This window comes from Dendropsophus ebraccatus, chromosome 1, assembly GCF_027789765.1.
Source record: "Dendropsophus ebraccatus isolate aDenEbr1 chromosome 1, aDenEbr1.pat, whole genome shotgun sequence".
Lineage (NCBI taxonomy): Eukaryota > Metazoa > Chordata > Amphibia > Anura > Hylidae > Dendropsophus > Dendropsophus ebraccatus.
The window spans coordinates 141017417-141033297 of NC_091454.1; the positions used below are offsets into that span (position 1 = coordinate 141017417).

A 15881-nucleotide genomic window follows, 5' to 3' on the forward strand; every position below is an offset into this window, starting at 1 on the left:
TTAGAAGGATGCATTTTTAAGTCCTATTCTGAGCTCACATTTTACTATGAAATCACTTTAGCTAGAACAATTTCAATGACGCCAGCACTAGGTACTGGATAGAAAATCTTAAGTGCAAAAATGTAATTTCCTATAGCTGTCATGGGATGTTGACCTATTCAATAACATACAACTGATACAACTGATTTTATTGTTATTTTACTAATGTGTGTTGTCCTCGACTTTGTACCAAAATTAGTATTTCAGACACTCTGTGACTCGTGCGGCGGGCGTGTGGCTTAATGGGGAGGACCATGGCTTCATCATAAATGGACGTGGCTCAAATAGAATACACAATCCATCTAGGGATGAGCCACATTGTCTAGTTTGTCTAGTTCCAGATTGTCTAGTTATAGTTTACACTAAAGTCGTAGATAGCATTGACAAACCTGACATCTAAGTCGTAGATAGCATTGATAAACCTGACTTCTAAGTCATAGATAGCATTGATAAACCTGGGCCAAAGTTTAAGGCAGTTTTTCCATACTTAAGCCTTCCTAGTACAACATAAGTATGTATGAATTATACAGTTTAATTATTGATTCACTTCTTTGTTGTATTCCCATGTGTTATCCTCCTAAAGTGCTTAAATGTGTAATACATCATAATATTCCATTAGTACAGAGAGAATGATGTTCTACTTTGTGTGCAAAGAATGCCTTTTATTTACAGTTTTGCTTAGATAGAACACTGTGTAAAATGGCAGAAAATAGACTATACATATGCTTAACATGAAAATAACTACTTGTTATCACTTCACATAAAGAACTGAAATGTCAGGTTGTGAATGAACACACTCGCATTTTCATTAGGATTTTCTTTTTATTTGTAAACAATAGCCTTTGGAATGTCTGAAATAAGTTCGGTATCTCAGGCACAAATATATATATATATGTTTTCTATGTACAAGAAAATAAATATCTTCTCTACTTCTGGGACATTTTAAAATACTGCTCCAGGAGTTTCCTTAGTATTCGCTGGAAAATAAAAAGAACATGATTAGCACAAGACGACCAGAAACACGTTGTACATCTAGAGAGAAATACAGTACTGAAACTTTCCTAGGCCTTCAAAGATCAGATATGACTGTAATGTTAGCTGAAAAACACATTGTTTATTTGGTTTAATTCTACAAATCCTAATTTTCAATCCTAATTTGATTGTAATTTCGATCATAATTAAGAATTCAGCTAGTTTTATATTTCAAAATTCAATTTCTTTTTAAGGGGTTATCCGACATTAGAAAAACATGGCCACTTTCTTGCAGAGACAGCACCGCTTTTGTCTCCAGTTTGGATGCAGGTTTTTTAGCTCAGTTCCATTGAAGTGAATCGAGCTGAATTGCAAACCGCACCTGTTTCTCTTAGAGTTTTCATAGATTTTAATGCACCTCTGACAGAGGGCAGCTATAAGGAGGGCAGCTACAATAATAAAGTGGTTTATGTTTGGAGAATGTATCAGCATGTTAGAAGAGCAGTATGCTAATGTATACCATGGCATAACCACAATGGACCCTTGTGTTGTTTTACATGGGTACACCCATAGTTTGTTTTTCATACCTGTGCTCCCTGAAGTTGAATGGGTGACAATGCTCTGCGTTGCTCTTGTAAGAGACTAGCTCTCATGCTCTCCATTGTGCGTGGAGGGAAGATAGCAGATTCCTCCAAATCTTGTTCACTAAGTCTATATGTGTCCTGAAGGCTCTTCTTACCCATAAAGTGTCCTGGTGAGAGAAATGATATATCAATGTATCATCCGCACACGACTCCAGAGATCCTGCTACTTACACCATCCATGCACATCTTACATAGGTTGGTACATAATCCTTTCACAGGCTGTAAGTATACCCCACATTGACCTTTTTCAACCAGGTATCTGTAGATAGTAATTAAATCACATGATTAAAACTGTTTGAATCTCCATGGCACTGTAGTGACAGAACCATTTGGCTCTGTTATTACAGTGCCTCGGAGATTTAAACAGTTTCCCCGCTCCCGGAATGATACTGATACATCATGCCAAGCGGGAAAACACTACATTTCAGGGCTTCCCTGTCCATACATCCATAAAATACGCAACGGGAAATAAGACCTTAATCCAAAAATAAGCCAGAGTTACAGTCAGTTGACCAGATCCCTGACCCTGGGTGGAACATACAGTATGGTGACCAACTACCGTATAGAGTTGGGCTACCTAAGACCTACCCAAAAATAAGTCCTAGCCCTGTTTTTCAAAGAAAAAAATAATATAGGACCCTGTCTTATTTGTAGAAAAACATGGTAGTAATGTACATCAGGCATTAGTTATTTACAAGGAAGTGGTTTCTCTTTGTTCATTTTAGTATAAGGTGCAATGTAGGTAAAATGATTTTGACAAAGGAGAGGCTAGAGTATAAAATATTTTGTTCATGCACTATAGTAATATATTTATGTAACAGGTAGAAAAAAGAAATGTTAAAAAAGAAGATTTGTCTAGAAGCACTGTTTATGTAACATGGCATTGATCCTTGTCAGACTGCTTGATTTTGAACAAGAAATCAAAAAAAGAGAAAGGTCATGGTGTGTACTGGGAAATGAAGGGAGCACATTAGCACATAACCAGAGGCATTGACATGACTTTGTACTTCTCAGATTCATGCTTTTTAATATGTCTGTTGTAAATGATGAATAAACCACACGTAGCAGACAGCCACATGGGCCCAGATACTCATTCACAAATACCTGCATTATTGATGTTGTCTCGCTAATGAACGTTGTCTTGTTTTCTGGTGAATTACGTGCCTTGACTGTAGTCAACTTGCTAGGTATATACCACCTACTAACCACATCTTTCTAACTGACAGTCAGTCTGTAGGAACCCAGTTGTCTTGAGGTGCCCTTCAATAGCCCCCAATCCCTGAATATGGCTAAGCTGAACAGTCACGTGTTCTGAGCAGAAAGAGGCGCAGATACACACAACCAAGGTGAGGGAGGATGGGCGCTCAGTCTATTGCAGAGAGTGCGTTTCATGCACAAACGCGCACTTCACCTGGCTTTAAGGAAACTGAGACACCCAGATGCATCTTATGAATGAGCAGACCTTAGTGACCTCCCACTAAAATCACATAATGCAAACAATGTTAAAAGAAATAAAACTATTACAGGAAGGCATTCAATTCATTCCTTGCGAACTAGTGGGGGCTACTGCATCAATGGGAAATTAGAGCAGCTTCTTTTTGCAATAAAGTTCTATGCCTTGCTCTACCTCCTTTCTGCATGTTATGTTCCTCTCTCTTATGGCTTATAAATCTTCCTGATTTTATGGATGCACATTGTTTTCTAAATGTTTTCTAACATTTATACGGAGCATTGTTCTGCCTGTATAATAGCGCCCACAGGTACAGAAGATCATATAGGCGGCATATGAGGATTTACAAGTAATAGTGTTTAATCTTCCATTCTTTTCCCCCTATTTTTATAAGTTGTACCACTGCATTATATTTGCATTGTGGGCACTGATTACATTTTTTGTAACCTGGGGACGCTGTAAACCAAGTCCTATTATTAGTAGAAGTACCTTTGTTAAGCTGCCCTATAGTGGTATTTCTCCTAAAGCCTTTAGGAAAAAGAAGCCGCTCTAATTTCTCATTTTGATGCGGTAGGCCCGCTAGGTCTCAACAATAGGAATGAATTGAATGATTTGCTGTAATGTTTTTATTTCTTGCATTGTTTGCATTATGTGATTATAGTGGGTGGTCACTAAGGTCCACTCACTCATTAGTTTAACAGCCAGATGAAGTTTGTGCACGAAACGATCGTCGCTGCAATAGACTGAGCATCCATCCTCCCTCTCCTCGGTTTTATGTGGTTTTGTGAATAAAGAAGACTAGAAGTACTGGTGAGTGGCACATTATATTTATCTTTTGTGCTTTGGATTTGATTTCGGACTGTTGCTTCTTGCTGAGCACCATAAGTCAGTACTGCATATTGACCTGCCATAGCCATAGAGGTTTATACACCATTGACTGTGTCACAAGTAGCATCGGATATCTCTCCTTTGTCTTGTCTACATAGTTATAATGTCCACTGCTATGCACCGCTGAAGGATAGTAATACTGCCCCCTGTTGTGTACAGCCCCCACCCACTGTAATACTGCCACCGGCTGTGTACAGCCCCCACACTTAGTAATAATGCCCGCCTTCAGTAGTCGAGGTGGACACAGAACAGTAGGAGATTTAATTGACTGTTTGCAAAGTTCATTCTTCATTTTGTATTTTAAATCCAATGGCAGTGAACAGGCAGCTGGCCTTTTGTTATGACTTTATATTCTTACTACATCATTATATTACATTTGTCATTTTTTGCATTGCTTCTGCGGTGTAAGAGCTCTTTAAGCATTACTGTCTTTTTAAGCATTACTATTTAAGCATTACTATAAAAACATTTGACATGTTAACACAGATATGTTAAAAGTTTGGATCTGTGGATTATTGCAGGATACAGATTTCATAAATGCCCGGGAATGAATTGCGCTAATCCCAGCCATATCGAGAGATCAGTGGGAATTTAAGCTCTAAAACACAACCAGTATAAAAATATGACATTAAAGGGGAACTCAGGATAAGAAAAACTTGTTTTCTATTAAAAGTACATTAAAAGTTATATAGATGTGTCTATACAATGTATTACCGTATCTGTGCGGTTCTGCCACACTGGTAGCTGATCCAGGAAGTGAAAAAAAATGGCCTCTGTGCCTAATCACATTGTCTCCTGCTCCTTCTGCTATGCCCCCTTAGGAGACAAATATTCCATGCCTCTGTCTCACATTGTGTGTGTTTGCTGAGCACAGGCGGATGATGCAGACAGGGGGCAGGGCGTGATGTCACAGGGGGCTTGGCTGGATCGCCCAATCCCCTGAGTGATCCAAGATCTCTGAATTACTAGAAGCAGCTGCTGCACTAATTTTACTGATTGTAATGGGTGGGGGACTGTGATGATCAGCTGAGGGAAAGCATTGCATTCTGGGAACTGCTCAACCAGAAAGAAACACAATACAGAACAAAAAAAAAACAAACAAATGGATTTTTGATAGTTTCAAAACTGCGATAGACAGGTAAGCAATGCTATATGCTTCTGCAGAAATTTCATTTTTTAACCTCTACCTGGAGTTCCCCTTTAAAGTGACTCTGTACCCACAATCTGACCCCTCCCAAACCACTTGTACCTTTTGTATAGCTGCTTTTAATCCAAGATCTGTCCTGTGGTCCGTTCGGCAGGTGATGCAGTTATTGTCTTAAAAAAAATACTTTTAAACTTAAAGCCTGTGCCAAACGGGAGTATCTGTGCCCTAACTTTGCACCACCCCTCCGTCCCTCCTCCCCACCCTCTTCATCATTAGGAATGCCACTGGAACATTTTCTCCATGCTGAACATTGCACAGATCCTTAATGATCCAGCCCATGTGCCGTGCTGACACAGGTGGGGAATAGGAGGCAATCTGCCTGGAGCATTCCTAATGATGAAGAGGGTGGGGAGGCACCTGCCGAACGGACCCTAGGACAGATCTTGGATTAAAAGCAGCTATCCGAAGGTACAAGTGGTTTGGGGGGGGACAGAGTGTGGGTACAGAGTCGCTTTAAAGCAGTGATTATAGAACAAAAGTCCGCTTTCAGCTCAGCGACTTGCCAGTTTTATATACCATGTAGTTTGCATATCTCTGTTTATATACAATGATTTCCCATCTTGTCACAGTATTAGCTGGTTTACTCGAATCCATGAGAGCTGCTTGCTTACTGATCATGCTCCTCTATTCATTAAGTTAGCATTTTTTACAGGTGAGGTAAACATGTCAGATGTCCTCTCGATGTATTCACCATCTGAACTCCAACCAACCATGGCTGAAAATGGTCCCAGTTGGTTCTGCCAGACGGGCATCCTAACAGATGGGTAACCCATGTATAATAGAAAAATACATATTTATTTATGTAAAGGTTTTAAGGATTAATAAATTAAAGTAAATATTTTATTGGAGAGGTGGCTAAAGGACTTTTTGGCTATGTTCACACACCGTCAAAAATAAAGAAAAAAAAAAGCGCCTGTTTTTGCCACGATTTTACTGACTGTAATGGCAATGCATTGAAGTAAATGGGAAGACAGACGTCCAATGCTCACAATTTATTGAATAACGGACGTTTTTACCGCGGACGGCAAAATAATGAACATGATCATTTTCGGACGTCTTTTGCAAACAGCGGACGTTTTTTATTAGTTGTTCAAATACAGTTGTCACCGTTCTTTTTCCGTTTTTACTATTACATTCAAAGGACTTTTCAATTGAGCTATACACAAATAGCAATTAGTAATCACAAACTAGAATAATGTACAAACACCAGTCATTGCACTAAGGGGAGGCCAGGCTGCTAAATAACATCCGTTATTTTAGACTCAAAATAACGGACGTAGTTTTAAACGGAGCATAGAAAACGTTTGAAAATAGCCTTTCTTTGTTCAAAATATTAGAGATTAGTTGCGCACCCTTCTCAAGCCCAGATGAGCTACATGCTTTTTATATATAGAACATTTATATAGATACATATATAGATTCATGTTATAAAACTAAATAGTCTCACAATTACATCTGACTTCTGCATTTCATACATAGTTTACAATAAGGAATTACTTACTTGAACCCAACACCTAGCCGTCAATAATATCACATAGTACTTTATATGATGACTTACACATATGCAGGATCTAAATAATAAAATTGTAGACATATAAACATATGGTCATAAAGTTTTGTCTTGTGTGATAACATCATTGTGTAATCAGCAGAATAAGGGCCCTATCATACCAACAGATTATTTGACAGATCATTGAAGCCAAAGCCAGGAATGGATTTGAAAAAAAGAGAACTCCCAGTCTTTCATTTGTTACCTGATCTCTGTTTATAGTCCATTCCTGGCTTTGGCTCAAAAAAAACCTGTCAGATAATCTGCTGGTGTAATAGGGCCCTACATGATGTGATTACAATTGCAACTGTTTACGGCACACATATGTTAAAATCCTTGGCATATCCATTCACAACATAATGCCCCTATAGATATAAGTGAAAAGTCATAGATTTTGCTGGGACTGGCTGTCTAATGTGTATGGAGGACTCTGAATGACAGATGATCTGAGAAGAGAATAATTGGGCAGGTTGAATAGATAATAGAGATATCCTGCTGCTTACTGCAAACACATGAACATGCAGCTGAGCGGAGCATTTATGTCTATGAGGAATTCAGGAGAAATTGCTGCTGGCAGAATGTGTTCGGCCATCAACTATTGAAGATAGACTGCGAGAAGGGACGTGCATAAGATCACAGTTTTTTGGCAAAAGAAAAAAGAAAGGCTGTGGGCACTCACCGTATAGTAGACCATCTTTATTCGTGCATTAATTCATGTGGAAAAACATGTCACAGTTTTTTGTAGAGAGACATTTTGTGACCTGCATTTATAGATTTATAAATAAACTTTAAAGGGATACTCCAGAGAAAATTTCTTTTTTATTAACTGGTACCAGATTGTTATACAGATTTGTAAATAACTATTTAAAAATATCAAGTCCTCCATTACTTATCAGCTGCTGTATGTCTTGCAGGAAGTCTGACACAGTGCTTTTTGCTGCCACTTTGGACCGTGACAGACACTGTCCAGAGCAGTAGAGATTTTCAATGGGGACTTACTACTGCTATGGACAGTTCCTCACACAGACAGAGGTGGCAGAAGAGAGATTTACTGTACATTTCTAACCTTTACATTATTTGACAAGTTCATTAACCTAACAATGTCTCTCTGGTGAGGCTTGTCAAGGAAAGGTATTTATTCTTCTCCTAGCTGCCACCCTTTTAAGCACTAATTTTTAAACTGTTAAACTTTTGTTTTGTTTCTTTAAATATGTTTAAACCACAATACATCTGCACAGCTGTCCTCTTTGTCCTTCAGCATGTCACCAAGTAGTGTATTTAAATTAGTGCTGTGCAATGTTTAAAGTGGAAGAACGGCCAACAATATGTTAGAATGTACAGAATGCTTTTTGCAGCTCTGAAGTGTCTTAGAGGTGTGGCCAGGGATATTTATTGCACTTTACGTTTGGCCACACCTCTATGGCACTGAAGAGCAGTAATATAAAAATCTTTTTTTAGGTGATTGCAGCCTCACACGACTACAATTAAGGTATGCATAGAATCTCTACTTACATAGCTCTATAAGCAGTTTGGGATGTCTTTTCTAGCTGAAGGAATTGTATGATAAATAATTCATGTGTATTCCAGTGGTACTCAACAATTACTGTGATTAAAAACTCTGTTTAGCTCAAATGTGTGAAATAGTTCAGGGCTGGCACTGGACTGACTAATAAGGCAGGGCAGACACCTTTATAATGTTCTGCATGAAACACAAGTTTCACATTGTACATGATGTGGTGAGCATTAATAACAAATTCCCAGCACAAGATTATTCTCACGTCTTACGTATGATTTTTAACCCTGTAACAATCTTATTATTTATGAAATATTTTATTATTGGTTTGCTATGGGTGCAAAGGAAGATCTAAGACAGCGTAACTGATCATTATCTTATATTAGATAGGTAAATGCAATTTTAGAGAAATGTAAAGAATTTTTAGCCCCTATTTTCCACTTTCTGTTAAAACAACACCTGCTTTAAAGGTATATTTCCATCACAGACATTTATGGCATGTCGTCTCTCTGAAGACCCCAAATATCATGACAATAATGCCCCATGACACCATCCAGCCTGGCTGTGCTGGCTGGAGGTGGCCGCTGAATAGGCCAAGGGTCCTATTACACGGGCCGTCTATGGCCCAATCATTTTAGTAAACTGGACCTATTAGATATTAATTTACTGGACCTTTTAGATGGCCCGATAATCGGGTATTAAGGGCTGCATGGACATCGTTAGTGATATCCATGAGCCCTTGCCCAAACACCTGATAACTTACCTCTCCCCGCTTCTGGTCTCTCCTGTGCTTTGCAGCTTCCTGGTCCAGGCGGTAGCAGATCCGGCTAATTATCGGTCTGTATAATAGGGCTCTAAGAGTATAAAACACGTACCTTAAAAGGGTACCTGTCATTATGAATCTTTACCCAATCCACAAGCAGTTGGTCTTGCCGCTGGAAGATCAGGTTACTATGGATATGACCACACCGGGTGAGTTTCGTGCACAAGCCCTGTTCTGATTTAATAGGGATCGTAAAAAGAACTCCCCCAGCATAAGTATATCTGAAGTAACCTGATCATCCAGTGTCAGGAGCGACTGCACCGCAATCAGGTAAAGATTTTTACTGTTAGGAAATCCTGATCAGGAGGCTTCAAGAAACAATTAGTATTTCCTTGACAGTAAACAGTATTCACAGTCAGGAAACCACCAGGAGTGCTTTCAGGATTTCCTGATCAGGAAAAATAAAATGTGTTGTATTGTCCGTAATTCAGGACACTCCCATAGACTTCTATAGAGGCATCTTTGATGGAATTAGGATGAAAATAGAACAGGTTCTATAATTGCCTGACATTTTCCAGAACAGACAGCCTTCATGAAAAATACTAAAGGGTGTCTGGGCCCAATTGAACCCTGTGGGTCAGGAAATCTATTTTCCTGACTTGTGAAGGGGGCTTTAGGGAGATATACTTGGCTCAGGAAAAACTGACAAATGAGAATTAGGAATGGCAGAGAGGAAACTGTTGAAAAACTATTTATGTGCTCACAAAACAGCTGATTCTGAAAATTCACCCAAAGGAATCCTTTCTGTTTTAAACACTAGTTTTATTGTTGTGATTCAAATGAAGACTGAGGCTATGTTCACACACTGTCAAAATGATGGCTGCTTTTATTGACCGGCCATTGTTTAACGGCAAATAACGGCCATTATTATAAAAATAACAAACATATTTTTCTGTTAAATGACGTCCGTCCAATAAAAACGGCCATCATTTTGACAGTGTGTGAACATAGCCTCAGTCTTCATTTGAATCAAAATAAAATTGGTGGGCTGCAGATGACGAGTGCTGATCAGCACAAGGCTCAATCAGTCATGCAGCCTGCAACAGTATCGCAATGTGTGAACACAGCCTTACATCAACCAATTATAGGGCATGTTCTGAGCAATGCTTATTTGACCAAGAAATGACCCATGTGAAAAGGCCTTTAGAGCTGGCTACTACCAAGCCAAAGTCACATAATAGCCCAGATTTAGGCTATGCTGTCAAAATGACGGCTTTTTTTATTGGATGGCCATCATTTAAAGGCTAATTGCTGTCTAATAAAGACTACCCCCATTTTGACTGTGTGTGGACATAGCATTACTGTTGCAGGTCTTTAGTTTTTTGTTTGTTTTTTATTCTATCAGACTCGTCTTTTTTTTACCAGATTTACTAATGCATGTCCCTGACACATTTGGCATCTTACTTCAATTAGGGTTTAAAGGAATTGCATTTTTATGTGTGTTTCAATAATAAATCTGTAGAAGAACCTGAGAATACAACAACCTTATCAGGCTACAAATGCAATTTGTGGGATTGATTGGGTTGTCACAATTTGTGTATAGCAAAAATGTATAGCAAAGTACACCAAATGTATATAGCAAATGCCAACACTAAACTGTCTGGATAGAAATAGTAAATGTGGGACAATTATATTCAGGTCATGAAAACTCAAAGACACGGACCAAGCAAAAACATTAGGTAACCACAAATAGGAAATTTTTGGAAAGTTTTGTATTTATCTTCAGTGTAAGATGACTTCATGAATATGTCATTATACTAGGTGGCCAATGGTTTGCATCCCATTTACCCTATTATACATGGTTGTCAGGGCCGTTTCTGCCATGAGGCGAAATTAGTTGCTCAGGTGGCAGCTTTATATTAGATTTTATGTAATGGCTATAAATTATACTGTCTGCTACATACAACAGACGTCATTGACCTCATGATCTGTAAATGATAGCTGGACATAGACACAGAATGCAAGGAAGTCAGGACTGGAAACACTCTGCAGGTATTGTTATAAGCTTCAGACATCACTACCCTACAAGTGATCACTACCCCTATATATGGAGCACAAGGTGTAATGGTGATATAAGCATGAATAAGAACACCAGGAGTAGTCACAATGCATTGACTCTTGTATATGTCTGGTGCTTTTATTCTTGGAGACACAATAAAGATTGAAGAATTGTTTACACACACAAAGAATTAGAAACTTTCAATTTTTTTTCTGTTTTGTCCTCACCAAGTGCTGGATTGTGTGTGCACTTATTATTATAAGCTGCAGGTTTTCTGCACACATAACTTAGCTGCTTATGATTTTCTATAGGCTTGGGGATGGGGGGGATGGGGTGGCGTGGGCATTGAAGGGCTCCATTTTGGGTTTCGCCTCAGCATAAAACCTAGAATCGGCCCTGATGGTTGTTACCACTTTATGATATGTTGGTGAGAAATAGACTGGGCACATTACAATTCAAGGGTAGTATATTCCCTAAATATAGCCTTAACAGCACAAGAATATAATTTATGAAAACCCTTAATAAAGCTCCAACCTTTAGACTCCCTTTACTGCTCAATGGGATACTAAAAATAAGAGATTTATAACATTGGAGAATCAAGTGACAGATGTTCTTTAATTGGGTTATTTGGGGAGCAGAAAAGGTTCTACCTGTTCTACTCTCCAGCGCTGCACTTCCTCCCTCCGACCGTTTCATATGATAATTTCCAAGACAAGAGGGGATGGGTGCATGTTGTGTGCATTGTTCAATCACTGCCTGATATTACACATGTTGTGGTGACATCAGGCAGCTATTGGACAATGCACACAAATTGCTTTATTTGGTGGCGGCTTTCTACATGACTGCAGAGTTCTAGATAGTGATTGCCTTGCAGAGTATACACCGCCATTTCCAATGTAGTTTTTAAAGGAGCAAAATACAACATTTCCTAAAACAAAGATTCACATAATGTCTTATCAATCTTCTCTTGAAGTCATGGACATCTGACTCGTGCATATAGTCCATAATCTCAATCTCATTTAGGCTATGTTCACACTACGTAAAACTACGGCCGTAGTTCTCGCCGCAGAACTACGGCCGTAATTTTGCGGTGTGTAACATAGCCTTTTTTTCAATCGGATCCCGGCCGGAGCGTACACACATCGTATGCGCTCCGGCCGGGATCCCATGCGGCGCCGGAAAAAACTGACATGTCAGTTTTCTCCAGCCGGAATTCAGTGAATTCCGGCCGCAGAAAGACCTGTCAGTTCACACAGTGAAGCAAGCAGCTCGGGACGCTTGCTTCAGTGTGTGCTATGGGAAGCTCTGATGCGGGCGTATCAGAGCTCCGCGGCCAGAAAGATCACCCGGCCGGTACTTAAGTCATGGAACGGCCGGTGTTCAAGTAATGTGAACATAGCCTTAATCAGTATTTTGAAGAATAATAAGGTATGTATGGGATGTAATGAGCACACATGGTAGTTAATATGCCCTACATATTTTCATACGTGCAATGCAACCTTTAACTTTCTAGCTATAGGGAAAATGGTGCCCCAGCATATGATGAAACCACAGGCTATCATGTCATGCCAAAAGCTGTAGAGCCATGTGTGTCATGCCACTAAAAGTAATGCAAGTCAGTTCATAAACTGTTCAGTATCTATAAAGATACATAAATAATATATGTAAGCATTAAAAATACTCATTGAATAATTTATAGTCACTGATAGCTCCTCGGGTTACCTGACAGCTACATATTTTGGGCAATATAGCTTATTGATTATATCTTCAAGGGATGAAGTTGTTGAAACCTAAAGCATTAGAATTATATCTATGGTTAACAGGGTATTTTTGGCAAAGTAAAAAAAATATATTTTGCTGTAACTGCTGTAAAAAAAAAGAAGCCATACTTACCTACCCCAGTCCCCCAGAGCTTCCATTGCCCCTCCTTCGGCTCCCCTCTGCTCACATAGTCTGTCTGTTTTGAGACGAAAGGTTGGACCAGGACCTTCCTGCTCAGCCAAGCACTGACAAGACACAAATGTGGCCAACACTTGGCTGAGCTGTTAGGTCTTCCTGCTTCACATCTCAGGAGCAGGGAGAAAAGACAATTAGCAGGGGAACAGAAGGATCTGCAATGAGAGCTGCAGAAAATGGGAGTAGGTTTTTCCCAGCAGCCCTTGCAAAATCTAAAGAAAAAATTGAAGCAAAATAACCCTTTAAACCAAAGGATTTTTAAGAAACCATTGTAGCAATTTTATTATAGACCTCATGGCACATAATGAAAATGTACTTTCCAGCTCATCGGAAAGGGCTTAGTCTGAGTTCACATATATCAGTTCCAGCCAGATCAGTTTTATTTTATATAGATCTCACCTGATGCCATGCCTATACATACATTAATGTGTATTATGAGTCTGTCTTTAGATGGATGGTTTGGTTGGCGGTGGGTGATATGAATATCTTTACCTTGCCCTCACTTACCCCACTGCCCTCCTTTTCTCCCACAAATATCTGTATTAAAGGCTTATGAACTGTGTGAAAATATCATTTTGTATGTAATCATAGTTTTCATGTTTCATGTTTTCTGAATTGAGTAAACAATAAAATTGCAATCGGTCAGCCTCTTTCTACAACAAGTTTTCTTCCTTTTTTTTCAGGAATACAGTTTTTTAATGTGCCATACTGATAAAATGTACACAACATACAACACAAGTAAAGAAAGTTATAGAAGTAAAAAACCTGACCTGAACAGCGGTCCAACATTTTTTGAGATCATTAAAAGAGAAGACTTTCCACATGGAAAACAACTTTTGCAAGCATTGTTCACATGGTGGTCTTTATTAAAGGGTTCACGTGTAGTATTTATGATCAGTTACCAATAAATAGTTTCAACTCTGGAACCAGCCAATGGAACAACAGTTTCATTATTATAGTCATATTTATTACAGGCTTATCACCAATGCTCATCCTAAGTTGTCAGAACAGCATTTCTAATCCAAGTTAGCATCAGTGCTTAAAATAAAGCCTTCTCTTCAAGCTATGCCTCTTTATAGGTTACAGTGTATAGCATGCAAGTCTCATTTACCCAGGGGATGTATGATTGTAAGCAGTATATGGAATCAATGGTATAGGGGAACATGAGCTCCTTATGTTCATGTATCAGATTGTATATCTTAATGTGTGCACATTGGCTCTCCTTCAGAAGAAAGACTCATACAAGCCAAACTAGAGTCTCCTCCAGAAGGAAGAATCACCTGCCTGTAGACAGCTGTTTCAGAGTTCTGGCCCCACAAGGTTCAAGTATAATGTGTCATGCATAAATGTACAGAGTACTAAGAGTATTTAATCTTATATTCATTTAGAACCATAGAAGATAAAGACCATCTGGTCCATCTAGTCTGCCCTTATATTATTTCCTTTCTTATTATCTTAGGATAGATATATGTTTATCCCAGGCATGTTTCAAGTCTGTTATTGTAGATTTACCTACCACATCTGCTGGAAGAGTATTCCAACCATCTACTACTCTTTCAATAAAGCAATATTTTCTCATGTTGCTTCTGTTCTTTCCACCAACTAACCTTTCACTGTGTCCTCTTGTTTCTAAGTTCAGTATTTTTTTTATTTATTAAAAACACTTCCCTCTTGAACCTTTTTAAGCCTTTTAACATATAAAGGTTTCGGTCATGTCCCCCTTTCCCTTCTTTCTTCCAATCAAAACAGATTCAAATCCTTAAGTCTTTTCTGATAGGATTTATGGTTCAATTTACATATTTTTTGGTTCTCCCTAAGATTACTAATTTTCCTAACAGCCCTCCCCCCCCCTTCGTTACATAATTTGTGTCATTACTGCATTATCACCCTATGGAAGACATTAACCTTTTACACTACTCATTTGCCTGTTATTTGGACCATTTAATGCTACACAATACAGTCCTTAAGAAGTGGCAATCCATCTCTGTAAGCACACCGCAGGGACTCTCTTTTTTTGTCTGGATACCATGTTATCTCAACACCATTTTCTTACAAGGCCACAGAATAGGTCATTGTTATTAGGTTATTTGCATGTCTATAGATCTGTTTTTTAAGATAGAACTCGTTTCACTTTATTAGCTCTTAACAAAAAAAATTGTAAGACCTCGCTGTCAATGCACTTCTCCTACATGGTACTGACCCTATAACCTAAAGAACAATTCATTACTGGTGAGCTTTACATCTGCAAATTGTAAAAGTTCTACTTACCAATTGCCCACTGGTTGCCTCCTCTCTGAAGTACGTTAATTTTGCCTAGTTTGCCAGTTTCTTCAGTGAACTCCACGCAGACCGTGAGTGACACAAAAGAGAAGAGAAGTAGGTGAGCAAGGAACCCGATGGGCAGGATTCTGGTGAGAGGAACTGCAGACATGTCTGTGCTTTGCGTTCTGTGGAGATGTGTGCGTCTGAGGGATGTGTGTACTGATCTCTCTTCTCTGCCCTCACTCTCAGTCACTTTATATAGTAGGTGCTCTGGGAGGGGGGCAGCAGGCTTGTGAGGAGTAACACACGTGTTTACACTGTATGCAGGACTTAACCCTCCATTGTCCAAGGTGGCAATTTGTTTATAGTGCGCAGGTGTATGTGAGTACGTAATATGCATGAAAGAACTAGGATATCATGCTACAGGTGCAGCTGGTATACTCTAGAGGATGCATCAAAACATAGAATGTAACCCGTACAATACCAGTGGAGATGTAGAACAATATGTACAACCATATATAAGATAAAGAATTATTGTTAATAATTAAATATACACTAAGAATTAGTATTTGTGAATAT

General features: G+C 38.9%; 1 protein-coding gene across 1 annotated transcript; it reads right to left on the bottom strand.

The window, feature by feature from the left end:
* Nucleotides 1-733: 733 nt before the first annotated feature.
* NMB (neuromedin B) lies at nucleotides 734-15516 on the bottom strand. Its single transcript, XM_069956333.1, has 3 exons — nucleotides 15309-15516; nucleotides 1599-1762; nucleotides 734-1016 (listed from the first exon to the last, which is right to left on the bottom strand). The coding sequence occupies exons 1-3, from the start codon at nucleotides 15469-15471 to the stop codon at nucleotides 966-968; spliced, it is 378 nt and encodes a 125-aa protein (XP_069812434.1). The 5' UTR covers nucleotides 15472-15516; the 3' UTR covers nucleotides 734-965.
* Between the last annotated feature and the right edge of the window lie 365 nt (nucleotides 15517-15881).

Bases quoted from the DNA above. Each gene is read 5' to 3' on its own strand.
- NMB (XM_069956333.1), bottom strand. From the start codon at position 15,471: ATGTCTGCAGTTCCTCTCACCAGAATCCTGCCCATCGGGTTCCTTGCT. The intron at 1,763-15,308 runs GTAAGTAGAACT...TTCTCTCACCAG, and splicing joins AGGCAACCAGTGGGCAATTG to GACACTTTATGGGTAAGAAG. The intron at 1,017-1,598 runs GTATGAAAAACA...TTTATTTTCCAG, and splicing joins TTCAACTTCAGGGAGCACAG to CGAATACTAAGGAAACTCCT.